General features: G+C 55.3%; 8 protein-coding genes across 8 annotated transcripts; 4 read left to right on the top strand and 4 right to left on the bottom strand.

Annotated features, from left to right (window-relative positions):
- Window positions 1-1,064: 1,064 nt before the first annotated feature.
- BKA78DRAFT_88671 (delta-9 fatty acid desaturas-like protein) lies at window positions 1,065-2,956 on the bottom strand. The gene is made up of 2 exons (XM_066893911.1): window positions 2,290-2,956; window positions 1,065-2,239 (listed from the first exon to the last, which is right to left on the bottom strand). Exons 1-2 carry the CDS (start codon window positions 2,769-2,771, stop codon window positions 1,276-1,278), a joined length of 1,446 nt encoding a protein of 481 aa, XP_066748425.1. The 5' UTR covers window positions 2,772-2,956; the 3' UTR covers window positions 1,065-1,275.
- Window positions 2,957-3,527: 571 nt separating this feature from the next.
- On the bottom strand, window positions 3,528-4,356 carry BKA78DRAFT_88669 (uncharacterized protein). The gene has a single exon (XM_066893910.1). It carries the CDS (start codon window positions 4,136-4,138, stop codon window positions 3,659-3,661), a length of 480 nt encoding a protein of 159 aa, XP_066748424.1. The 5' UTR covers window positions 4,139-4,356; the 3' UTR covers window positions 3,528-3,658.
- Window positions 4,357-5,554: 1,198 nt separating this feature from the next.
- BKA78DRAFT_263376 (purine permease) lies at window positions 5,555-8,243 on the top strand. The gene is made up of 2 exons (XM_066885438.1): window positions 5,555-6,108; window positions 6,182-8,243. The coding sequence occupies exons 1-2, from the start codon at window positions 6,035-6,037 to the stop codon at window positions 7,923-7,925; spliced, it is 1,818 nt and encodes a 605-aa protein (XP_066748423.1). The 5' UTR covers window positions 5,555-6,034; the 3' UTR covers window positions 7,926-8,243.
- Window positions 8,244-8,754: 511 nt separating this feature from the next.
- On the top strand, window positions 8,755-10,464 carry BKA78DRAFT_365798 (uncharacterized protein; the record flags this gene model as incomplete). Its single annotated transcript, XM_066892558.1, has 1 exon — window positions 8,755-10,464. One exon carries the CDS (start codon window positions 8,755-8,757, stop codon window positions 10,462-10,464), a length of 1,710 nt encoding a protein of 569 aa, XP_066748422.1.
- A 392-nt stretch (window positions 10,465-10,856) lies between these two features.
- Window positions 10,857-11,540, top strand: BKA78DRAFT_365797 (uncharacterized protein; the record flags this gene model as incomplete). The annotated part of the gene is made up of 1 exon (XM_066892557.1): window positions 10,857-11,540. One exon carries the CDS (start codon window positions 10,857-10,859, stop codon window positions 11,538-11,540), a length of 684 nt encoding a protein of 227 aa, XP_066748421.1.
- Window positions 11,541-12,130: 590 nt separating this feature from the next.
- On the top strand, window positions 12,131-12,895 carry BKA78DRAFT_293061 (uncharacterized protein; the record flags this gene model as incomplete). The annotated part of the gene is made up of 1 exon (XM_066886150.1): window positions 12,131-12,895. One exon carries the CDS (start codon window positions 12,131-12,133, stop codon window positions 12,893-12,895), a length of 765 nt encoding a protein of 254 aa, XP_066748420.1.
- A 2,312-nt stretch (window positions 12,896-15,207) lies between these two features.
- Window positions 15,208-17,662, bottom strand: BKA78DRAFT_88634 (uncharacterized protein). Its single transcript, XM_066893909.1, has 4 exons — window positions 17,511-17,662; window positions 17,332-17,433; window positions 16,455-17,165; window positions 15,208-16,406 (listed from the first exon to the last, which is right to left on the bottom strand). The coding sequence occupies exons 1-4, from the start codon at window positions 17,517-17,519 to the stop codon at window positions 15,420-15,422; spliced, it is 1,809 nt and encodes a 602-aa protein (XP_066748419.1). The 5' UTR covers window positions 17,520-17,662; the 3' UTR covers window positions 15,208-15,419.
- Window positions 17,663-18,625: 963 nt separating this feature from the next.
- Window positions 18,626-20,263, bottom strand: BKA78DRAFT_350388 (SAC3/GANP family protein; the record flags this gene model as incomplete). Its single annotated transcript, XM_066890984.1, has 3 exons — window positions 18,626-18,845; window positions 18,891-20,163; window positions 20,212-20,263. The coding sequence occupies 3 exons, from the start codon at window positions 20,261-20,263 to the stop codon at window positions 18,626-18,628; spliced, it is 1,545 nt and encodes a 514-aa protein (XP_066748418.1).
- Window positions 20,264-20,269: the final 6 nt, after the last annotated feature.

Here is a 20,269-nt window from a genome sequence, read left to right as displayed (position 1 = left end):
AAAAAAAAAAAAAAAAGAAGACTTAGTCTCTCTTCGTGATCCTTGACTTGAGAGTGCTCTCTATAGATATGTAGGAAGCCGCCTCACCAACACATGCCAGCAAACCTCCCTTCAATACGTACCTATTGTAAATGTAGTCTCTCCGTAACCAAAGTCACCATGTGACCATCTGGTAGGATAGGTATGTAATCAAGACACCTCCTCATACGTACGACACCGGCCACTCTGCAGGGTGCCTTCCGCCTCTGACTGCCCGTTTTGCCACCACCACAACCACCAGCACCACGTGCAGCCAGCCCAACCACACACACACCAATTGCCCTACCTACTCTCGCCAGTGCCTGCCTATCAATCACTCCAATCCAGTCCAGTCCAACTAGGCGCCGCCACGCACCACAACCGGGTCAGAAAAGAGTTGAGAAAGAGGCGTCTGTCGGGCGCCACGCCACGCACCCACGCCCCCGTTTGCGTACCAATCGAATCGGTTGGGGAACGGTCTGTCTTGCTAGGTGTGGTAGCCGATGACAGCTGTGACCCAGAGTAGAGCTCTGAAGCTATGTAGAGCTGTGACACTTAATAGAGCTAGAGCTGGAGCTCGAAAAAGTTGCCAGGCAGTTTGTGCAGTGATGGATGGGTTTGGTTGGGGGCCGGCAGTGCGACAAGCACCAAGATGATGCCGCTCCGCCTGCCGCACTACGTACTGCCGCTGCCGCCGTCAGGCATGCAGGCATCAATCCACCACCCAAGACCCCCAAGCCAAGTCGCTGCAGTACCACGGACGGGCTAAAAGCAGTCGCACCGATTACTACTCTTCCCACCGCTGTCACGTTGCTCAGAGTCAAATCGAACCTCATGTCCTCACGTCCTCACGTCTACATGTAGTCTTCCGAAACGACACAGTTCTTGGGTGAAGCGAATCCAATAATTCTAGCTTAATACCGACAACAACAATTCGGAATCCATATCGCTCGCGGGAACGACTGTCTCTGCAATATGTCATGTCATGAGTATCCACCCAAAAAAAAGGCACATCTTTGCGCCCGTTGCTAGCAACAAACATCAGACTGTCATGAAGCTGCGGCTGCTGGTTCGAAAAAAGGGAATAAAAGATGAAAAAAGCAGAGGCTTCTTCTCCCTCCCGTTGTAACGCCTAGTTGACTGCTATAGTCGAATTCCCGCCATCGCTCGAAAAAACAAGAACCTCATACCCCGCACCTTGTGTTGAGAGAGAACAATCTATGAATACCAAACCTCATTTTATTTTACGTTCGAATTTCATGCCGCGCCAGCGCTGACCATGGGCCGCGAAATCCGAGTAGGCTGCTCGCCTGCGCGGACAATGCGGTTGCCAAAGTCGTCCTTGACGAAGGCGCCCTCCTTGTTCTCGCGGTTGACCCGCTTCCAGATCTCGACCTCGCAACCGCCACGGATGACGCCGACGCGCATCGTCGAGAGCAGGTTGTGGGCCGCGTTGGAGTGGTCGTAGACACCGCCGTTGAACATGGCGGTGGCGTCCTTGCCGAGACCGGAGCGGATCATTGCCTTGCCACCAGGGTGATCCGCAATGAAGTCGGTAATGTCGTGGACAACACCAGCGACAGCAATGAGGCCGCGGCCGTTCTTGGACTGATCGACGTAGTCGTCCCACTCCATGACGGGGAGCTGGTCGAGGGGAACACCCCAGTCGAGCTTGGTGCGCTTCTGGTCGAGCTTCTTCTGAGCCTGCTGGATGCGACCCTTTTCGATTTCGTTGGCACGGAACTGCTTGAGGTCGTAGGCGAGGCCGAGCTGCTTCCAGGTCCAGATGCACCACTTGGTGGGGTCGTACTGGAACCACTCGATGGCGTTGCGGTAGTCGCTGGGGAACTCGTGGTGGAAGTTGTGGTATCCCTCACCGAGGGTGACGAGAGCGGTGAGGACGTGGTCACGGGGAGAGTTGCGGTCGTCGAAAGGCTGGTCACCGAGCCAGTGGGCCAGAGAGTTGACACAGAAGGTGGCCTGCTGGACGAAAAAGGTGCGGAGGATACCGGCGTAGATGAAGCCGCCCCACCAGTCGCCCCAGCCAAGACCAGTAACCAAGGTGGGGAAGATGAGACTCATGAAGACGACGACCTTGATGTAGTGGCGGTGCTGCCAGACAACAACGGGGTCATCGTTCAGGTCGGAAATATCGGTGCGGCCAATGCGCTTGGGGTTTTGCTTCATGACCATCCATCCAAGGTGAGAGTACAAGAGACCCCTGGCGACGTTAGCCTGAATCCTGCAACAATGGTGTTGGGGAAAACGTACTTGCGGACCGAGTAGGGGTCCTTGTCAGTGTCGGTGTAACGGTGGTGGGCGCGGTGGTCCCTAGACCACCATCTGATGGAACCTTCAACGGCACCTCCGCCGACGGCAGCCAGGAAGAGCTTCAGAGGGAGAGAGGCCTTGTAGGAGCTGTGGGCCCAGAGACGATGGTAGCCAGCGGTGATGCCGAGACCAGTCCAGTAGTAGTAGATGACGGACCAAATGAGCGTCTTGAAGCACAGGGGAGTCCAGAGAGCGAGGACGCAGCCGGAAAGCGGGACGCCACCGATGAAGATGACATTGAGCCAGTTGACGTGCTGGTACCAGTTTTCCCAGGTGATGGGATACTCGGTGATGTGCTTCTTGGAAGGATCGTACTTGGGGTTGCGGTTTGGCTCCGAGGGCTTGGCCATGGACGAGGGCTGGTTGGAGGAAAACTCAGGCTTGACGGCCTGCTCGCCGGCGACGGCCTGGTGAGAAGGCATGTTGTTGGGGGCGGGCGGACAGACAGCTGTCGAGCTGAGCTGCGGTAGCGAAGATTTTTGAGGACGGGCCCAGGTGAGGTTTCGAGGCGGGCGTCTGGGGGAGGGATTGTCAAGGAGGGAATGAGAGAAGAGGAGGGGAAGAGGGAGGGCAACTGCTTTTGAGCGGCATTCTGGAGCAAGGAAAAAGAGAGAGTGGTGTGTTCGCAGTTCCCCGGTTTGCCCCAACCGCCGAGACGAAGCCGGGATACAAGCTGCTGGAGCCCTCAACGGAATTGGCGCACGGACCACACTGGCCTCTTTCGTTTGCAGGTCACTCCGGGACCTAAACAGCGCCTCTCACGCCTCGCAGGCCTTGCCACGCACAACAACAATTATTTTCCAGAAAAAATCTCCATTCTTTTCTTCGGCCGACAGCCATGTCTCCCCGACATTCCCAGACGCCTCTCATTCCGCCCCGCCGCCCGGCACCACTCGCAGTCCCCGTCGTCCGTCGCCGTCAGCCCTATGCCGTCCATGCATGCACATGTCCTTGTCACTTGTACCCGACCTCGGCAAGCCGCCACAGCTCTGGCCTGTTGAGACCTTCTTTCTAGAGATCCGTAGGCCGTAGCACTGGGCGCCCACATCTTGAAATACAATCCCTTCACATGGCTTGCTAAACGACCCTTCCGACTGGTCCGCAATCCTGACAACGGCCGTATTCTTCTTTGTTGTTATTCTCCGGGCCAACATTTCGCCGCACCTGCTCTCAACCACATGCAAGCCTCCCCATGATCAGATACATGTATGATTCCATCTGGAACACCAAGTGGTACTTTGCGACTGCAGAGCCTACACCATTGCGCAATCCACCATTGGCTGCTGTCCCGTCCCTGAGGGCTGAGAGGTCAGAGCCCGAAGCCTCCCGACCCCGAAACCGTTGAACCTCTCGTGCACCCACATGGACACCTCTCTATACATGACCACCGCCTTTTGAACGTGTCACGCGCCCATCTACATCTACTACGTGCGTTGGCTGGAACACGTCTGCGCTGGATGTACACGCTGGCAGGGCATTCCAGCAAAAGAAACGTCAGCGTCAACCTCTCGCATTGCTCGTGCTCGCTGCCCTTGCGCTGAGCTACTACCGTCGCGCGACAGTAGGTGGCAAAGGTCACGGCGGCGGCAACGGCACGGGACGCCCCAGCCAGCCTGCGGTCCGTCACGCTGGCACCCTTTCGACCGAAGGCGAAGGACGGGCTAACGGCCATGAGAAACGTAGCGTTGACCACTTTATTCCAACCTTTGATGAGACCATTCGAAACCACTCTCTTCTTCATGACGCCGACATCTTGAACAAAAGCAAGACACATTTCAACCGGCGACATGGCTAATACTCCCTTTTCAGCTCAAAGCATGATCCATTCAAAGTGTGACGCTCTTCAGGCAGCGGGCAGACTCAGACTCATACATTTCGATACCTGCTCATCTTTTTTCTACCATGGACTATTCCTTCACGGAAATGACTACCTATTTGACAACATGCGCTATCAAGTGCTGCCTTTTACGTTCAAGGTCAAAATTATGCCATTTCAAAAACTGCCGCCTCTTGCACCCCTCGCCACGCGGCGCAAGGATTGACTGACCCCTCAGACTACTTGGTGGTAGCGCTCTAATCTAGTCCCAAGGTAGAAGAATCAGCACCCCTCGAAAGACAACCACCAGCCACGCGTGGCTTGACTGCCGGTCGGCGAGGAATCGAGCGCAGAGCCGCACCGCCGAGGTCCGTGAGGAGAAGCCGCTTGCTTGGGTCGTCAAGCTCGAGCTAAGCTGCAAAATACATGGCGCGCCAGGCTTTCTTCTTCATCGCTCGCAAGAAACGCACAATACGGACGTACGGTAAGTCGATGGCGTGATGAAAGAGAGAGACTGAGGATCTGGAATGCTTCACGGGTCCAGTGGAAATGCCGCGCCGCCATTGACATCGAGTGTCCCCAGACTGATGATGGTCGGGAGAATTGCAAGCCGCCAGGAGTTGCAACAAGCATCGACGCACAACTTCAAAGGAGGAGCCTCCGTTGCAGCTGCACCCTTTTCTGTCCGCAGTTTACAACCCGCACTCCGGCTCTGGCCCCACGGCGAGGGAGCTGCAGTCCCGACCCCGGCTACTATTCTGACCAATGGCGCGTCGCTCCTCTTATCAGCGATCCCACCACCACCACTGCCGTACACAGCACTTTTTACCAAATATTCTGCGCCTTTGCCTCCTGTCTGCAGCCTCGACTTCTGCTAACCGCTACCCATGGCCTTGAGAAGACGACTTGCGAGGAGGGTTCATGCAGGCCGGAGCTCTTCCGCAACATGTCACGCGGTGAAACAAAAAAGTGGCAGTCCTCGAAGTGAACCTACACCTGATTTCAACCACCACGCAACGAACTTTTTAGGAGAAAAAAGAAGATTTACAGTCCTTGATGGTTACTCTGTAAATCTACTTCAATCCTTAAAATTTGCGTGTGAGTTGTGAGAAAAGACTGGGAGGGCACATTGAGTACGTAAGCAGGACTGCCACTTGTTTACTCCGCCGCGTGCATGTCAATCGTCGAACAAAGCGATGCTGGCACCCACGAATTACTCCATCACTCAGCTCTCGTCGTAATCGCAAGCCACCAAGCAGCAGAGCACGCAGTCGGCCGCGTCCGAACCGCGTCGTCTGCCGGTACGCGACAATTTGGGGCGGCGCTGGTGCTGATATCAATGTCTGACTCGGCAATCCAATCATTTCCGCGGCCATATCGATAGCATTCACGCATCCCAGATATGATATATGGGACCGGGGCCACGGACATGGGTCAGCAGAAAAAAACATCGACTGGCAAGCGAATCTTCAGCTTTCATGCTCAACTTTCAAAGTCATTGATTTTTGGCATTATTTGGCGTCGTTGACAGAAAACCAGGGCTTGAGGTTTTTGAAGCTGCATCTCGAGCTAGCCGACATTGGTAAAGGAAGCGCGCTACAACGCCACGCGCCACGAGATATTTGCACAACCGCGTCTGACCCACGGTCATCCCCCGCCAGCGAGTTATTCATCGACAATCGACCTCTTCTCGACGCAACGGCGGAAGGGACGAATTCGTTGACTGTCGTCAGACTGAACGTCTGTGTCGAGAGATCAAGAATTTCGACTTCACGTTGGCTAGTTCAGGCGTTGAAAGGTCACGGGTTCGACATAACCCCGTATCAAAAGTCAAACAAGAGCTAGGAAGAAAGTCAGCCGTTTGCTAAGATGGGTGTCTTTGGCTCTAGCGGGAAGGGGTTCGAAGGTGTGGTTGCGGGTGTAAAAAAGACTTTTTTGACAAGGTATGTCATTAAGCATTCCAAGCTTTGGGAAATACGCCTTCTTTAGTTTGGACCTCAGTCTGACAATCAGCAGAGAAGGACTCCTCGGCAACTACGACTATGGCTTTCTCTTCAGACCAAACCTACCATTCATGCGAAAAGTGCGCCGAGCTGCCCCCTTCTTTGGTCTCAACGACAGCATGCCCGTTTTTCTCGCCATTCTGCTCGGCTTTCAGCACTCTCTGGCAATGTTGGCAGGCGTCATAACACCGCCTATCATCCTCGCTTCGTCGGCAAACTTTACGACTGAGCAACAGCGCTACCTCGTCTCGACGTCTCTCATTGTGTCTGGTATCCTGTCGGCAATTCAAATAACGCGCTTCCACATTTTCAAGACGCAGTACTACCTCGGCACTGGTCTCCTCTCCGTTGTGGGAACGTCTTTCTCCACCATCACCGTTGCCACGGGCGCCCTCACCCAAATGTACAATTCTGGCTTTTGCCCAACAGACGCCAGCGGCAACAAGCTCCCCTGTCCCGAGGGTTACGGCGCCATCATTGGCACAGCAGCGCTTTGCGGCCTCCTCGAAGTCTTTCTATCTTTCCTGCCCCCGAAGACCCTGAAGCGACTCTTCCCGCCCATCGTGACAGGCCCGACAGTCCTGCTCATTGGCGTATCCCTAATCCAAACCGGATTCGAGGACTGGGCCGGCGGCAGCGGTGACTGCTTCAGCAACCCCACAGGATCGTACGCGCTGTGTCCAGACACTTCAGCACCGCGCCCCTTGCCGTGGGGATCTCCGGAATTCATAGGCCTCGGTTTCCTCGTCTTTGTAACAATCATCCTATGCGAGCGCTTCGGGTCCCCCATCATGAAATCGACGGCTGTCGTCATCGGCCTCTTAACGGGCTGCATCGTCGCCGGGGCTTGCGGCTACTTTGACCGCTCCAGCATCGACGCTTCTCCCGCCGCCTCCTTCATCTGGGTTCACACGTTCCCGCTCAAGATCCATGGGCCCCTCGTGCTACCGCTCCTCGCCGTCTACATCGTGTGCGCCATGGAGGCTATCGGCGACATCACGGCCACCTGCGACGTCTCGCGCCTCCCCGTCCACGGCGCCACCTTCGACAGCCGCATCCAAGGCGGCGTGCTGGCCGACGGGCTGAACAGCATCATCGCCGCCCTCGCAACCATCACCCCCATGTCCGTCTTTGCCCAAAACAACGGCGTCATCGCATTGACTCGCTGCGCCAACCGCGCCGCCGGCTACGCCGCCTGCGCCTGGCTCATCATCATGGGCGTCTTTGCCAAATTCGCCGCCGCGCTCGTCGCCATTCCCTCGCCCGTCCTCGGCGGCATGACGACGTTCCTCTTCGCCAGCGTCGCGGTATCCGGCGCCCGCATCGTCGCCACCGTCCCCTTCACGCGCCGCAACCGCTTCATCCTGGCCTGCGGCCTCGCGCTCGGCTTCGGCGCCACGCTCGTGCCCTCATGGTTCTCGCGCGTCTTCCCCGACGAGTCGGACAACCAGGGCCTGCAGGGCTTCTTTGACGCCATTGTCCTGGTGCTCGAGACGGGCTTTGCGGTCACGGCGTTTGCGACCTTGATACTGAATTTGATCATTCCCGAGGAAGAAGAGGAGGAGGATGAGGAGGTTGTGGTACCTGTTGAGAGCCAGGTCGTCGAGGACGACGAGGGCGCCGTCGATGTCGAGAAGGCGGGGAGCGTGGTCAAGGGCGCGCGGGAGGATGGCGTCAACGTCCAGGAGAGTGGCAATGGCGCTGGAGGAGTCGGCGCGGCCGAGGCGAAGGATATGGAGAAAGAAGCACAAAAGTAGATAGAAGAGGTATTATTCATCAGTACTCAGACACACAACCCCATCTCCCTCCCCCCCAAATCAATATATAACCCCCTTTGCCCAACTCCCAATAGAAGACCTGGGCAGAAGCCGACGATGTGTTGGCCCGACCAAATGCACGCCCGGTCAATGGGTTCGAGGCTGAATTGACTGGCGAGCGCAGCGCGAGCGCGAATTTGAGGCCGGGCGTGAGCGATGTGGTGAGTGGTCCTTTATTGGATTCATGCTGCTGTTGGTGTTGCGCGCCGGCACTACTCGCGTCTACTCACAATTGCAGTCATCTCGCCACTTCTCTCCGGCTTTCCAGCCCCTTCATGTCCTCAGGTCCATCATCATCTTCCAGACAATTACCATCCTTTCCCATTCTTTTCCATATGCTTCCAATGTCTATTCAAACCACAGGAGGAGGCGTTCCGCATCCGTCCAAATAGAGTTTTTTCAACACGTGAATGCGTGAAAAGCACGCCGAGAAAGCCAAAATGGACGCGACGGCGGGAGCGCCGGCTGCGGCGGGAGTGCTGGCAGTTTCGTTCAATCAAAGCAGCCGGAGGCGGGTGAGCTGGGATCAGAGTTGATGTCGACACAAACCCTGGACTGGACTGACAACTTGACTTCGTGAGTGACTTTTTGGTTTCGGAGAAGCCATTTCCACCAGATACGCTCTCTACTCTTGCCGCCGACAAAGATCTGGGCTATCTACGAGCGCTGTCCACCCGCTTAATGTGAGATACAAAGTCGCTGTCATTCGGTAAGACGGTGTGTCCAACTACTACAGTCCGTGGCCGCCCGCTGGGTACGCCCTCCAATCATGCATACAACCAAAGAAACACTACTAAAGCGCAGCAGCTCGGGCGCCGCCGCCGCATACACCCTCAACAGAACCCTCCTCTTCCTCTTTATCATGGCAGCAAGCATGGCACCTAGCATGGCAACAAGCAGTCCAACCGAGCTCCACGACACCGTCCGGTCGCGGTACCCAGAGCTGCACTCCCTCGTCCTGTCAAAGTACCCGTCGCTCCACTCGCCGACCTCGTGCCACCTGTGCGCAGAGGAGGATCTGCCGGATTCGGACTCGGATTCTGCATCTGCAGAATTCGACTGGAATCCCTGGCCGCGTCCGCCGGCCTGTTCTTGCCCCTTGTGCGCAAAGGGGCTGCCGGGTTCTGGAGCGAAGGAAAATGACTATGCGGGAAAGCATGTCGAGCGGGGCGCTGGACCGATCTTGCGAGTTGAAGGAAGTGACGATGTGGATGAACCTGTCTCACGAGCTGAAGAAAATGACTACGTGGACGAGCCTGTCTCACGAGCTGAAGAAAACGACTTCGTGGACGAGCCTGTCTCGCGAGCTGAAGAAAATGACTACGCGGATGAACCTATCTCGAGGGGCACTACCCCGCAAGAGTACGAAGTCACGGAACAAGACTATTGGAACCAAGTGGCGTTCGAGGAGTCAAAAAGACTCGAGGAGATGCAAGAAGCAAATCTCCAGAACGAGCTCGACGAAGAAGAAGAAGAAGAAGGAGAAGAAGAAGAAGACGACAGCCTGCAGTCGCAACTGGACGCGTTCCAGGACCAAGTAGCCTCAATATTGAGGGAAAGATTGTCGGAAGCGGCCAACGATCCCATGCTCGATGCCCTGCCGCAGTTCTTGCGGTGGATGATTCGGCTCAAGTGTGGCGTGGAGATTGTTGCGCTCTTCCAAGAAGGCGAATCAATCTTGAGGACCGTCAACACCGAAACGGCCGAGCGGATTGGCGCCATCCTGGCCGACCTCTGGTGGTCTGAAGACATCGTTGCCAAGGTCAAACAGGCCTGGTACGACCCGAAACGGATATACGCGGACAAGCTCAAAAAAATCAACAAATTCGCCACCGCGTACAAGCACAGGTTGGGCGAAATCGAGATGAATTCCGCAGTCAGTGAGAAATGGGGCGACGGGTGGAGGGAGAAGCTGCGCCTGGACACCATGCCGCCCCAACCCATCAAGTGTCTTTACTCTCTCGCCTGCTACTGCAAAAACTTGGCAGTCGCGGTACCTGACTGGGACCAAGCCAGAGCGCTGCTGAACTTCAGCCTCTACAGCCGCTTGAACCTGCTCGCCCTCGGAAAGCTCCCCACGTGGGTCAACCGGAAATTGCGCGTGTGCCTCGGAGACGTCAAGAAAGCGGCGCAAATGGCCAGAAGTCAGCGCTCGATGCGGTTACCAGAACTGAAGGATCCGTTGTTGTCTCAGCTATTCCTGCGATACAACGAGCACGGCGTGCTTTTTCGGAAAGACGAGGAGCAAGATGGCCTCCCCTGGCGTATTTTGGATGACACGTCCCAGGAAATGTGCGACAAGCTGAACGAGGATTACGCCGAGATGGAGAAGGAGGGCTGGGCCAAGAGGTGGGAGCTCAACGGCAAGAGGAGGGCAGCGTCCGACTCCGAGTTGCCAACGGCGAAGCGACTACGCACCAGTGACGCGAGGACACGCAGGCACAGGAAAACACTTGAGCAGTCGCAGCAAAGTGAATGATTGAGAGCTTTTAAGACATTCATGATCGACTACGCCAGGGCCCAACTCCCATCCGCAAATACCCCTTGTCATCTCTTTCCCAGCTCACAACCAAATGACGTCGTCATTGGCTTTGGGGAGTGATTGCCCGGTCGGTGACTGTTGACGGCGGCCCTGCTGTCCCTTCTACGGCAAGCGCGCCTGCTGCTTCTTGCAGCAATCATTTCCAACATGATTGCCGCAATTTCAAGCTACTGTCGCCTCAACGCTGTTGCACACCCTGAATTATCACGGCATCAATATATTTTGTGACAAGAGGCCGACAATTCGGCATTTCGGGGAAGCGGTATCAAAAAAAGGGGCTGAGAGGACTTGTCAAACACATGCTTGTGTTCGAAGATTGACATCGTATGATGACCAACCTGAGAGATCTGGCCCAAAAGACACTAGACTGGGACCAGGCAAAGGCGCTGCTGAACCACAGCTTCTACAGCCGGGTCCTCCTGTTGGCCATTGGCTGCAAAGCCGGCCACACCGGGTTGTTGAGGATTTGCCGCGAGGACATGAAGAGGGTGGCGGCGATGGTGAAGCGCCATAAAACGATAGTGATTGAGAGGCCGAGCGACTCAATGGTGTCACAGCTTGACCTAAAATACAACGAGAACGGAATTTTGGGCGAAGACGGAGGACAATCCGGCAAGAAATTCCAGCGTTTTGGAGAGATGTCAAAAGAGTGGCGCGACAGATTGACGAAAGAATTCAAGAGAATGGAGAGGGTTGGTTGGATCGGTTGGATAGAGCAAAAACTAATTGAGAAGAGGCTCGCGTCTTCTGCCACGTCAAATGCAGCGAAGACGCATCACGTAGACCTGCAAGACTCGCGAGAGCATGCCACTACAGCCCCGGCCGGTCACGACTCCAACCCCCTGAAAATCTCCTTTGTCCCTAAAATTTCGACTGAACCGAGAATTTGGGTATTTTCTACAGTCACTTCTGAAACAGCTGGAATTGAACTGATCATAATCCCGGCGACTGCTCCATCATATCTTACTCTTCTTACCATGACTGTGATGATGTACAAAACACCGACCCCCTAAAGACCCCCTTGTTAACACTTTCTCCCTAATACACCGAGGATTCACGTACTTTTGCTCTGATTACCGTTTCCATAGCTTGGATCAATCCACTGGTCATTTAGACAGCTGTCGCATTGTCTCTCACTCTTCCCAGCAAATTTGCTTGAGGTTCATGTCGACTGTAGGGTTCGGCCTGCACGCAGATGGAGGTGCAACGCGTGAATGGCGCGTCGAGAGCCAAATGGACGCGATAGTGGGGTCAGCGGCTGAGGCGGAGAGAGTGCTTGCATTTTGATTGAGCCTTGACCAAACTCAAAATTCCCGCGCTCTCCCCTGATAAGAATTTGCGGATTACTTTGTGGATGAAACGGATACATCTACAGACATCTTGCCGGCCCATTTTTCTGCTGCTCGCCACTAACAGAAACCCACGCCAGAGACAGGCGCTCTCCATGCACTAGAGTTGAGCCACAAAATTTGTGTGACCCGGTGAGTCCACTTACGACGATGACGGTTTTGGAACCTCTGCTGATCAATTCTGTGCACAGCGAGAAGAACACTGTCGAAAGCACTGCAGCTCAGAACAGAAGGCCTTCGAGTGCTCTAAGATCATGGAACCAAGCAACAAAACAGCCGCCACGCAGACCGAGGCGGAGCAACGTTGCGACATCGTATCCGCAGCAACAGCTCTACCCGAGCTGCATTCACAAACCGCCGTTGCCAACTCTTGCTCAGTGGCTCCTGAGACCAGCGACGAGCCCAACGGCGACTCCGGTGAAGGCGAGTCCGATGAGGAGCTTGACGAAGAGTCCGAAGAGGAGCTTGATGAAGAGCCCGATGAAGATCCTGATGGAGAGCCCGATGAAGATCCTGATGAAGAGCCCGATGAAGACTTGGGAAGCGACATTTTCGATGACAATTTCGATGAAGATCTTAAGGGGGAAAAGATGGAAAAGGTCGAAGAAGAGTTATATGAGCTCTACTACACGGTAAACGAATTCAAGGAAGACGCCCACTGGCTCATTGCGCGGCATCTCTTCCTGGCGGCCGATGATCCCAAACTCGACGACCTGGCACATTCGTTGAGGAGCCGGATCAGCGATCGGACGGGCATGGAGATTGTTGCGCTATTCCAAGATGCGGAATGGATCTTTGAGTGTGAAGTGAGAAGAGGAACGGCCACGAAAACCATGGAGCGAGTTGCTGCGGAACTCTCAAAGCTGTTCTTTCTGGTCGAGACACGCTGTTACCATGATGAAGCACGACTGGTTCCATGTGAAATATCTATACGCAGTCAAGCTCAAAGCGCTCCACAAACTCGCCACGGCATACAAAAAGAGACAAAACGAAGGTCGAATCAAGAAGTCGGCGGATAAGAAGAGGAAGGCATCGCCCGCCACTGACGGACCACCAGTTCAGCGACCACGCAACGCGTAGGCCGTCAAGATTGGCAAGAACACAAAGACCGCTATTGTTCGAGTCATTCGCTTTGTTTCTTGTGGACTCTGATCTGTTCGGGGGAAAATGCTTCGTCTTTCTGATTGGTCCCCTACACGCGCTCATTACGTCTTCGGCTGTATCCTTCCATGATTGTTGCTTCATCACTCCTTCAGTCTACAGGCTGTTCGATAGTTTGGCTTTGAATTGAAATGCTTCATTCTCGAAAGTGGCGCCAGAGGCCAGAGCTGAAATCTGCCTGTCACACTTAGTGAGCGAAAACTCCATCAGGGGCAAGCCCCCTGTATACATAACCCCTCACCTCTCCTCCTCCCCAACAACCAACGCAAACCCCAACCCCAAAAGCCACCGTGGTGCAGTGGTAGCACGCCAGCCCTCGCAGGTAGCCACCGTCGCATGACTTACGAGCATGCCACGTCCAGGGCCAAGTCCCTCGGTTATAGCGTGAGTGCGGTGTGACGGGAGACTGGCTGGAGACGCGAGTTCGATTCTCGACGGTGGTAAGGCAGCGGCTTTCTTTTGTTGAGTTTTTGGTCTCGTTTTGAGGTTTGCTTTTGTTGAGGAGAATACGGTGATGGTGATGGAGATGGAGGTGGAACTTGGGGATGATGGTGTTGAAGAGCATAAGGACATGAAGTTGTTTCAGGGGTTGATGGTGCAAGCCGCCTTAAAGCCACCAAGGCAGGTGAGGCAGGTGCGCGTACACCGGGAGCAGCCAAGCGCATCATCCTTAGGAAACTTGGACAACTCTTTCTTTAACGCGTGACTACAGGGAGCCTTCACTCGCCTCTGCTCGGACTATTGACGTTCCTCTTGCGCGCATACAGGGAGCATTAAAGCATTCAACCACCCAAAGGCTTGGAGATTTGCACTATCTTCGAAGCATGACCACAGGGAGTCCTCAAGCGCCTCCCCACCTAACCCCTCACCACTCACCCCCTCCCCCTGCACCAATAAGAAAGAAGCATCCAACCGCCCCTTAATTACCCAATCGGGCGTTACGGCCAGTTGACCGGCGTTCGAGTCGCTGTTTGCGCTGCTGCTATTGTTCTTTTGTTGTGTCCAAGAGGTAAGTGTGGGCCTTCACAAAAGGAACGAGACGGAAGGAAGAATAGACGAGAGAAGAAGCGAGTCGAAGCAGTATTAGTACCTACCTACTTTAGTTTACCTAGCTACCTACCTACTGCCTACCTACCTAGACAAGACAACCACACTCGCTCAAACACGCTCGGAGGTTTTGTACAACAGTCCCGCAATCAAGCAAGTGTCCACGCATCCACCAGCTAGTACCTGCAAAAGAGCAAATATGCCTCAAAAAAAACGACGCGCACGAATTCGCAGAGTGTAGCCGCCAAACTCGTCAAGCAAAGCACACGGTGCGATGAATTCATAACGAGGACGGATTCGGTCCAAAGGAGTCGGCAGAGCAGAGGATATTTGGGAACGACGGATTGACAAGGAAGAAGGTTGGACAGCATGGTTCAGTTCGAAATCGATTTTTCTTTCTTTGCCTGTTGGCAAGGTCTGACGCGACGCGACCAGACCAACCTCCGAGCATTCCTTCAGTCCGTTATGCTCTCCTCCGCCGTCCGCTTCCAACGCCACATGCGACTGGATCGACGCCGTCCGTCCATCCGGTAGACCGACCATCCCACTCCATCATCCGACTGACCGACTGACAGACAGAACGACCACCCACTCGCCAAACAGAAAACGCGCACACCTCTCCGGTAAAGGGGTAAAGAAGAAGGAGAAAAATAGTGGTAGTCGAGAAGGGTAAGAAAAAGGTTGGTAAGGAGAAGAAGAGTAAAGAAAAGAGGTAAAAGAGACTTGGCCGAAGACAACCATCCGATCATTCCGTTCGTGAGTTGAGCAAAAGGAAAAGAAAGTTGGGAGAGAAGAGAAGAATGGAAGGAACGAAACAGAAGCAAGAGCAGAAAACCCCTCATGGAAAAAAACAAGAGCAAAACCCGACGACAAACGACGAACGACAAAAGAATAACTGAACGACAAAACATGCCGCTGACCCCCCACACCTTGACTTGATGCCGCCCCAGCTAACCTGCCTCCGTTTCCTTCCTGAGTGAACTAAACCAAGAGGACGATTTTTGCTCGCCTGATTTCTGTCCTGCCGACCGCAAAACAACTATTCCGTTGCCGGCCGTGGTTGTTGCGTGATTGAATCGGTCCATCTCCATCGATCCATCCATCAGCCCGCGCTGACAGATGTATCAGACTGACCGTGACTCTTTACGAACCTCATCTCCAAACGATATGCTTGCTTTCTTGATTCGATATCCCTCCCGTGGCGCCTGTGGTGCGTGTGTTGTTGGATGACGATGCGTACTTGCTTGGTTGCTTGATTGCTTGCATGCAGAGAAGTTTTGACTTTTTTGAGAATCAGAGAAATCCGCCCAGGCGCCCAAGAATCTGTACGTTGCATTACTGCACGGGCGACACCCACAGCACCAGCTTCGGACAGCGTGCAATGGCGTCCTCCAAGGTGGCGTCACTTTCAATCGGATAGTAGATGCCGTCGGCCTCGTCGCGGTACTCGATGAGCAACTCCTCTGTTAACGCACCTTTGCCTCCATTTTCCAGTGCTCGCCGCTCTTGCAGTTTCTTGTACAAGTCGGCATATCGGAAATATGCTGGCATGCGGATTACCACGCAATTGTCCTCTTCGAGCCACACCTTGATCTTGTGTGCTCCGACGCCGGTGCCTCCTTGGTTGGAGCCCATAGAGGATTGGGTAATGGCGCTGTTGTTTCGCTTCATGGGCGGTTGGGATTGGTGCGAGGGATGCGACGAGTGCGACGAGTGCGATTGGTGTGGGTGGAGGGATTGAGCTTTTGATACCTGGCGCGTGTGATGGTTTCCCCGCAGGTTTCCGGTTGATGATTGCCGCGAAGCGCCGGCCGAGTGGTCAGTCGCCGACTGCTGGGACGCACCAGAGAGTCTGTAGCCGTCGGCGCTCACGGTTGGGTCGATTTCATAGTCGTCGGCTCGCGGTTTGAAAAATTGGCACACCAAGTCGGAGCGAGTGACGTGAGGCCCTAGCTTGAGCAGATTCTTGATGTAGTCGTCCAAGTTTGCGCGGCGACCGTTGGTAATGTTATCGGTGACGTATGTGACAGGTCCTGGCATGTATGGCAGTGTTCGCTCCACTCCTTCGACCTGGCCAGCCTCGAGCGGGAAGGCATTGATGAGTTTAATTTGAAGATCGTAAAAGTCTTGGTAAAGTCGCGAGAGCTCCCAGCAAGTGCCGTCTTCCATTTGGCATTCGACAATGAACCAGAAAATATCGTTAGCGAAGCAGTACCTTGGTACACTTGCGGTGACAGGCGCGACAGGCTTGGGTTGGGGCTCAGGCTCGTGCGACTTGCGGTATCCGTAGTTTTGCGCGGCGCTTCCGGCGCGGGAGTGAGACTGGAGGTGGTCAGCAGTGTGATGGCGCAACCCTCGCATCGAACCTACATTGCCGTTGTAACCGTTGGCGCCATTGCTGCGAGTACTTGTCCTGTCGGCGCCTTGTTGCGCCTGCGGCGTATTCGTGTCCAACTTGCCCAGCGGGATGCTCCCATTCTTGTATTCAGCCGCCATCTTCTTCCACTCCTCGACGCGGGGCACGCCAGCCGCGCGCACAGCTTCATGCGGATCGGGGACCGGCTGGCCGGTAGCCATGTCGCGAATCTCGATAAAGGAGACGGGAATGAGGCCGGGACCGCCCAGGCGCGTAATGGGCTTTGCGACGAACCATTCTGGGTTGGATTGGGCGATGACGATGATGGCCTCTCCCTCCTTGGCTTCGAGCTCGTCTGGGCGCTCGGCCTTGAAATCGTACATTACAACTCCGTAAACCATGGCGCCTGTCCCTTTCATAGACTTTGAGATGCGCAGTGGTTTCGCGTCGTGCTCAGCCGAAGTCTTTTCTGCGTAGCCGGAGTCGTGACCAGCGCTCGGAAGGTTGCCAATGTCAGCGACGGAGCCGCCGCTGTCCCTGACGGTTTTGCCGACAATGTCAAAGTACTTTACTGGAACGAGACCGCGCGAGCCGTGCAGCGGGTTGCATGCCTCGTACCAGTCAGGATCGTTTTCGCGGCCGACGACGTGCAAAAAGTCGCCTTGATTGAAGCTGAGGTAATGGTCTTGTTCGGGGGCCTGGTAATCGTAGAGAGCTTTAATAACCTGGGTCGCGATGGATTAGCGAGAGTGGCAATAATTTCGGGATTACGGTGCAAATCCCAGGGATGGGATGGTGCTAAGGCTGGGCTGGGGATTGCGTCGCGGGCGTTGCAGGCAAAAGGCGGCGGGCAGAAATGTGTGCAGGCATTTGCGACTTGGGTATCTGTACCTTTTTCGGTGGCACGATGGCTATGGCATCTTTTGGAGGAATGGAAATGTGTTGCGGCTTGACGTCCGCCTTGCTGTCGCTGCTCTTGATGGATCTCCGGAACTAAGACTCGTGTCAGCTCGCGCACAGGGTCCACAGACGACCCCTCCGTCGTGGGTGGGCGCGCAAAGCGAACTGACCTTCACCATGGCGACTCGTCGGGTGGGAGGAGCGCTCCAGCAGCAAGTTGAAGCAGCGATGGGGCCAACGGGCTGACGGGCGTGTAACGGCGAGAAGTATATCGGCGGTCGGGCGGGTCGAGTAGTCGAGCGGTCGAGGGCGAGGTTGGTGTCCGGGTGGTGAAGAGGGCGAGGAGGAGCAGCAGGACGATGAATGGAACTGGACTGGACCCGACGCGGACTGGCTCAGCGGCCTTGGGGCTCTCGGTGCCAGTGCAAGGTTTTGGGCGCGGGCGGCGTCGCAGGCGCGCTGAGGAATGGAGGCGGGGGGTCCACTGCAACAAGCGCGTAGTGGTTGTGATGAGCACACGACTGGAGTTGCAGACGAACAAGCCGTTGATGAAAAGAGAATGTCTATGTCCTCGTCTTGGGCTCGAAGACTTGCAGCAGACTCAATGGTGGGCGCGGCAAAAAGAAAGCGGCACACTCTCTCTCTTAGTCTTAGGTACCTACTCTACTACGCCTCGTGCTCCAAGCCACAGCGACACGCAACAATGAGAACCATCAAAGCATCCGGCCTGGATCCGGCCTGTATCGCCTTCACTGGCCGCCGTTGTCTTTCATCTTCTCTGTACCTGCACCTCCGCTGCACCCACCACCAGCAGAGCCCAACCGCCCGTCAGCCATCAGCAGCCACCGCACATGCCCTGCCGTCGACGTCATGTCTGGGGATCCTCTACTCGTGAGAACATGTAGTCTACCCCTCCTCTAGGCATTTGTCAACTGCGCATGAATATGATGCTCGGCTGCGGCGGTTGAGGGGTACTCAAGCCTCCCGTTTCGGACAAAGCGAACTTCATAATGCCTTCTACTCTACATCGTCATGATTCCTCGGCTTACTCCAAATCTCGAGACGTGCCAAGTTGGCCCATCCAGCATACAGCCCAGCCAGCCGATAGAAGCCTCACGCTCCATGGCCGCTGTCGTTGATCCCATCCCCATGGTCCCAGCCAACAGGGGACCGCCATGGCCTGCTAGCGCTGACGCCCATCTCCCCAGCTCGACCCACTTCCGCACGCTACGGTCCGAGCTGCAGAGCCGCTCGACCCGTCGTCATTCTATTAAAATCCATCCCCTCACATCTGACCCTTGAGATCGACGCGTCGAAAGGCCACCGCCTTGGCTTGTGCAAATAGCTGTGCCGAAACTGGGTTGGTGTGGAAAATGACCACGTCGTCGCTCTTTTGCTCCAAATGCTCTTGCGCTCCCCTGTCACAAATAAACTGAAGACAGTCTTGGAAGCTGTCGAATCCAAGCTCGTCCGTGAGGAATCTGATGTTGAGGTGGGGTTTGTACCTGCCTTCGTCAGCTTCATCTCTATAATCAACAAGGTGCACTCACGCTTTGCACAAGTTAGCCAAAGCAGCCAGGCGCTCACGCTCAATGAACATGTCCATGAGGTAAGCGCCCATGTTGGGCGTGTCGAGGTAGAGTCTGAAAAACTTGTGGTAGTTGCCCAGCGCAAGAGCAGATCGCACGTCCAGTGCGTGCTTGACTGCGGGCTGAGACTTGTCTGCAGAGGTTAAATCGGCCAGAACCTCGTTCATGTCGGTTCGGTTTTGCGTGTAGATGAAATAGAGAATACGATACGCCAGAAATTCCGCTGGGTGGCCGCCGAGATTCAAGGCGTACAGTGCACGCAGCTGCGTCTGGCACTGGTTATACTCACCAAGATCGCCCTTTTCCAGCGCAATGCGCGCGTGAATCTCGTAGACCGTCACGGTGAAGTCATTCTTGATGTGTTGAACCGTCAGGTCCTGGCGCAGTGACTTGAACTGGTCGCAAATGTACGTGTAGTTTCCTTCCTTTTTCCACTTGGACTTGAGGAGCTCCAACGTCTTCTCCAACACTTGCAGCGGGCGCACCGTTTCCGGCTTGGGCGGGGCCGTCAGACGAAGATATCTTTTTTCCAGGTTCTGGCATGTGCCAACGACCGGGCCGTCGTTGGCGTCGCTTGGCGAGTCGCTCCGCGACGAGGTGTTCCAAGGACGTGGCGATTGACCCCCGGCCTTGTCATTCTCGAATCGTTGCCGGCGTCTCTCCAGGTCCGACGTGTACTTACTTGAGCCGTTGGGTGGGCTGATGTGGTGACGCTTCTCCATGCGGTCGGAGAGGCTGCGTACTACTGGTGAGGTGGGTTCAATGCGATCTTCAATCCTTCGTTTGTTAGTTCTCCGCCATGGTGGCAACGACTCATCATCAGCATTGGTCATTCCCTCTGGTGATTTGCGCTTCTTGGCGAGTGGGCCGTCACAAACGTCCTTCATGGTCTTCTCGGGCGTCGCGCTGTGGTTCCTCCAGGGTGCTTTGTCAAGGTTGGCGTTCTTGGCCCGCTGTGCTAAAATGAGCTGTTGCGGCAGCGGGTGGTTATCCCAGTCGGTCGTGTACAACGCATTTGCTTCGGTAGCCTCGGTGATGATCTTCTTGAGCATCTTTTCTAGCTCGTCACGGGGAATGCTGGCATCCAAAGCCTCGGGGGTGAAGGACCGTTGCACGTATTGGCGAACAGACGGAGGCCACTTTGGGGGAGCTGGAGCGGGGGGTGTAGGGGCAGAGTCGGGTTTGTCAAACGAACGACGAGCAGAGACGGTGTTGTAGGCGGGCGCGGGGGTGGCTGGAGGGTCAGCACGAGGTCGAGAGAAGGCGACGGAGGAGCCCTTACGATTGATGGTGGGTTGAGCGCCGGCCGGTCGCCACGGAACCGAGGCGGACATGATGCA

This window comes from Phyllosticta capitalensis, assembly GCF_038381095.1.
Source record: "Phyllosticta capitalensis strain CBS 128856 chromosome Unknown BKA78scaffold_2, whole genome shotgun sequence".
In the NCBI taxonomy this organism is placed as follows: domain Eukaryota; kingdom Fungi; phylum Ascomycota; class Dothideomycetes; order Botryosphaeriales; family Phyllostictaceae; genus Phyllosticta; species Phyllosticta capitalensis.
The sequence above is the reverse complement of the archived record's forward strand: the minus strand, read 5'-3'. Positions and strand labels throughout refer to the sequence as shown.

Bases quoted from the DNA above. Each gene is read 5' to 3' on its own strand.
- BKA78DRAFT_88671 (XM_066893911.1), bottom strand. From the start codon at position 2,771: ATGCCTTCTCACCAGGCCGTCGCCGGCGAGCAGGCCGTCAAGCCTGAG. The intron at 2,240-2,289 runs GTACGTTTTCCC...TAACGTCGCCAG, and splicing joins GACCCCTACTCGGTCCGCAA to GGGTCTCTTGTACTCTCACC.
- BKA78DRAFT_88669 (XM_066893910.1), bottom strand. From the start codon at position 4,138: ATGTCGCCGGTTGAAATGTGTCTTGCTTTTGTTCAAGATGTCGGCGTC.
- BKA78DRAFT_263376 (XM_066885438.1), top strand. From the start codon at position 6,035: ATGGGTGTCTTTGGCTCTAGCGGGAAGGGGTTCGAAGGTGTGGTTGCG. The intron at 6,109-6,181 runs GTATGTCATTAA...GACAATCAGCAG, and splicing joins AAAAAGACTTTTTTGACAAG to AGAAGGACTCCTCGGCAACT.
- BKA78DRAFT_88634 (XM_066893909.1), bottom strand. The intron at 17,166-17,331 runs GTACAGATACCC...ATCGCGACCCAG, and splicing joins CCATCGTGCCACCGAAAAAG to GTTATTAAAGCTCTCTACGA. The intron at 16,407-16,454 runs GTAGGTTCGATG...GACCACCTCCAG, and splicing joins CCAACGGTTACAACGGCAAT to TCTCACTCCCGCGCCGGAAG.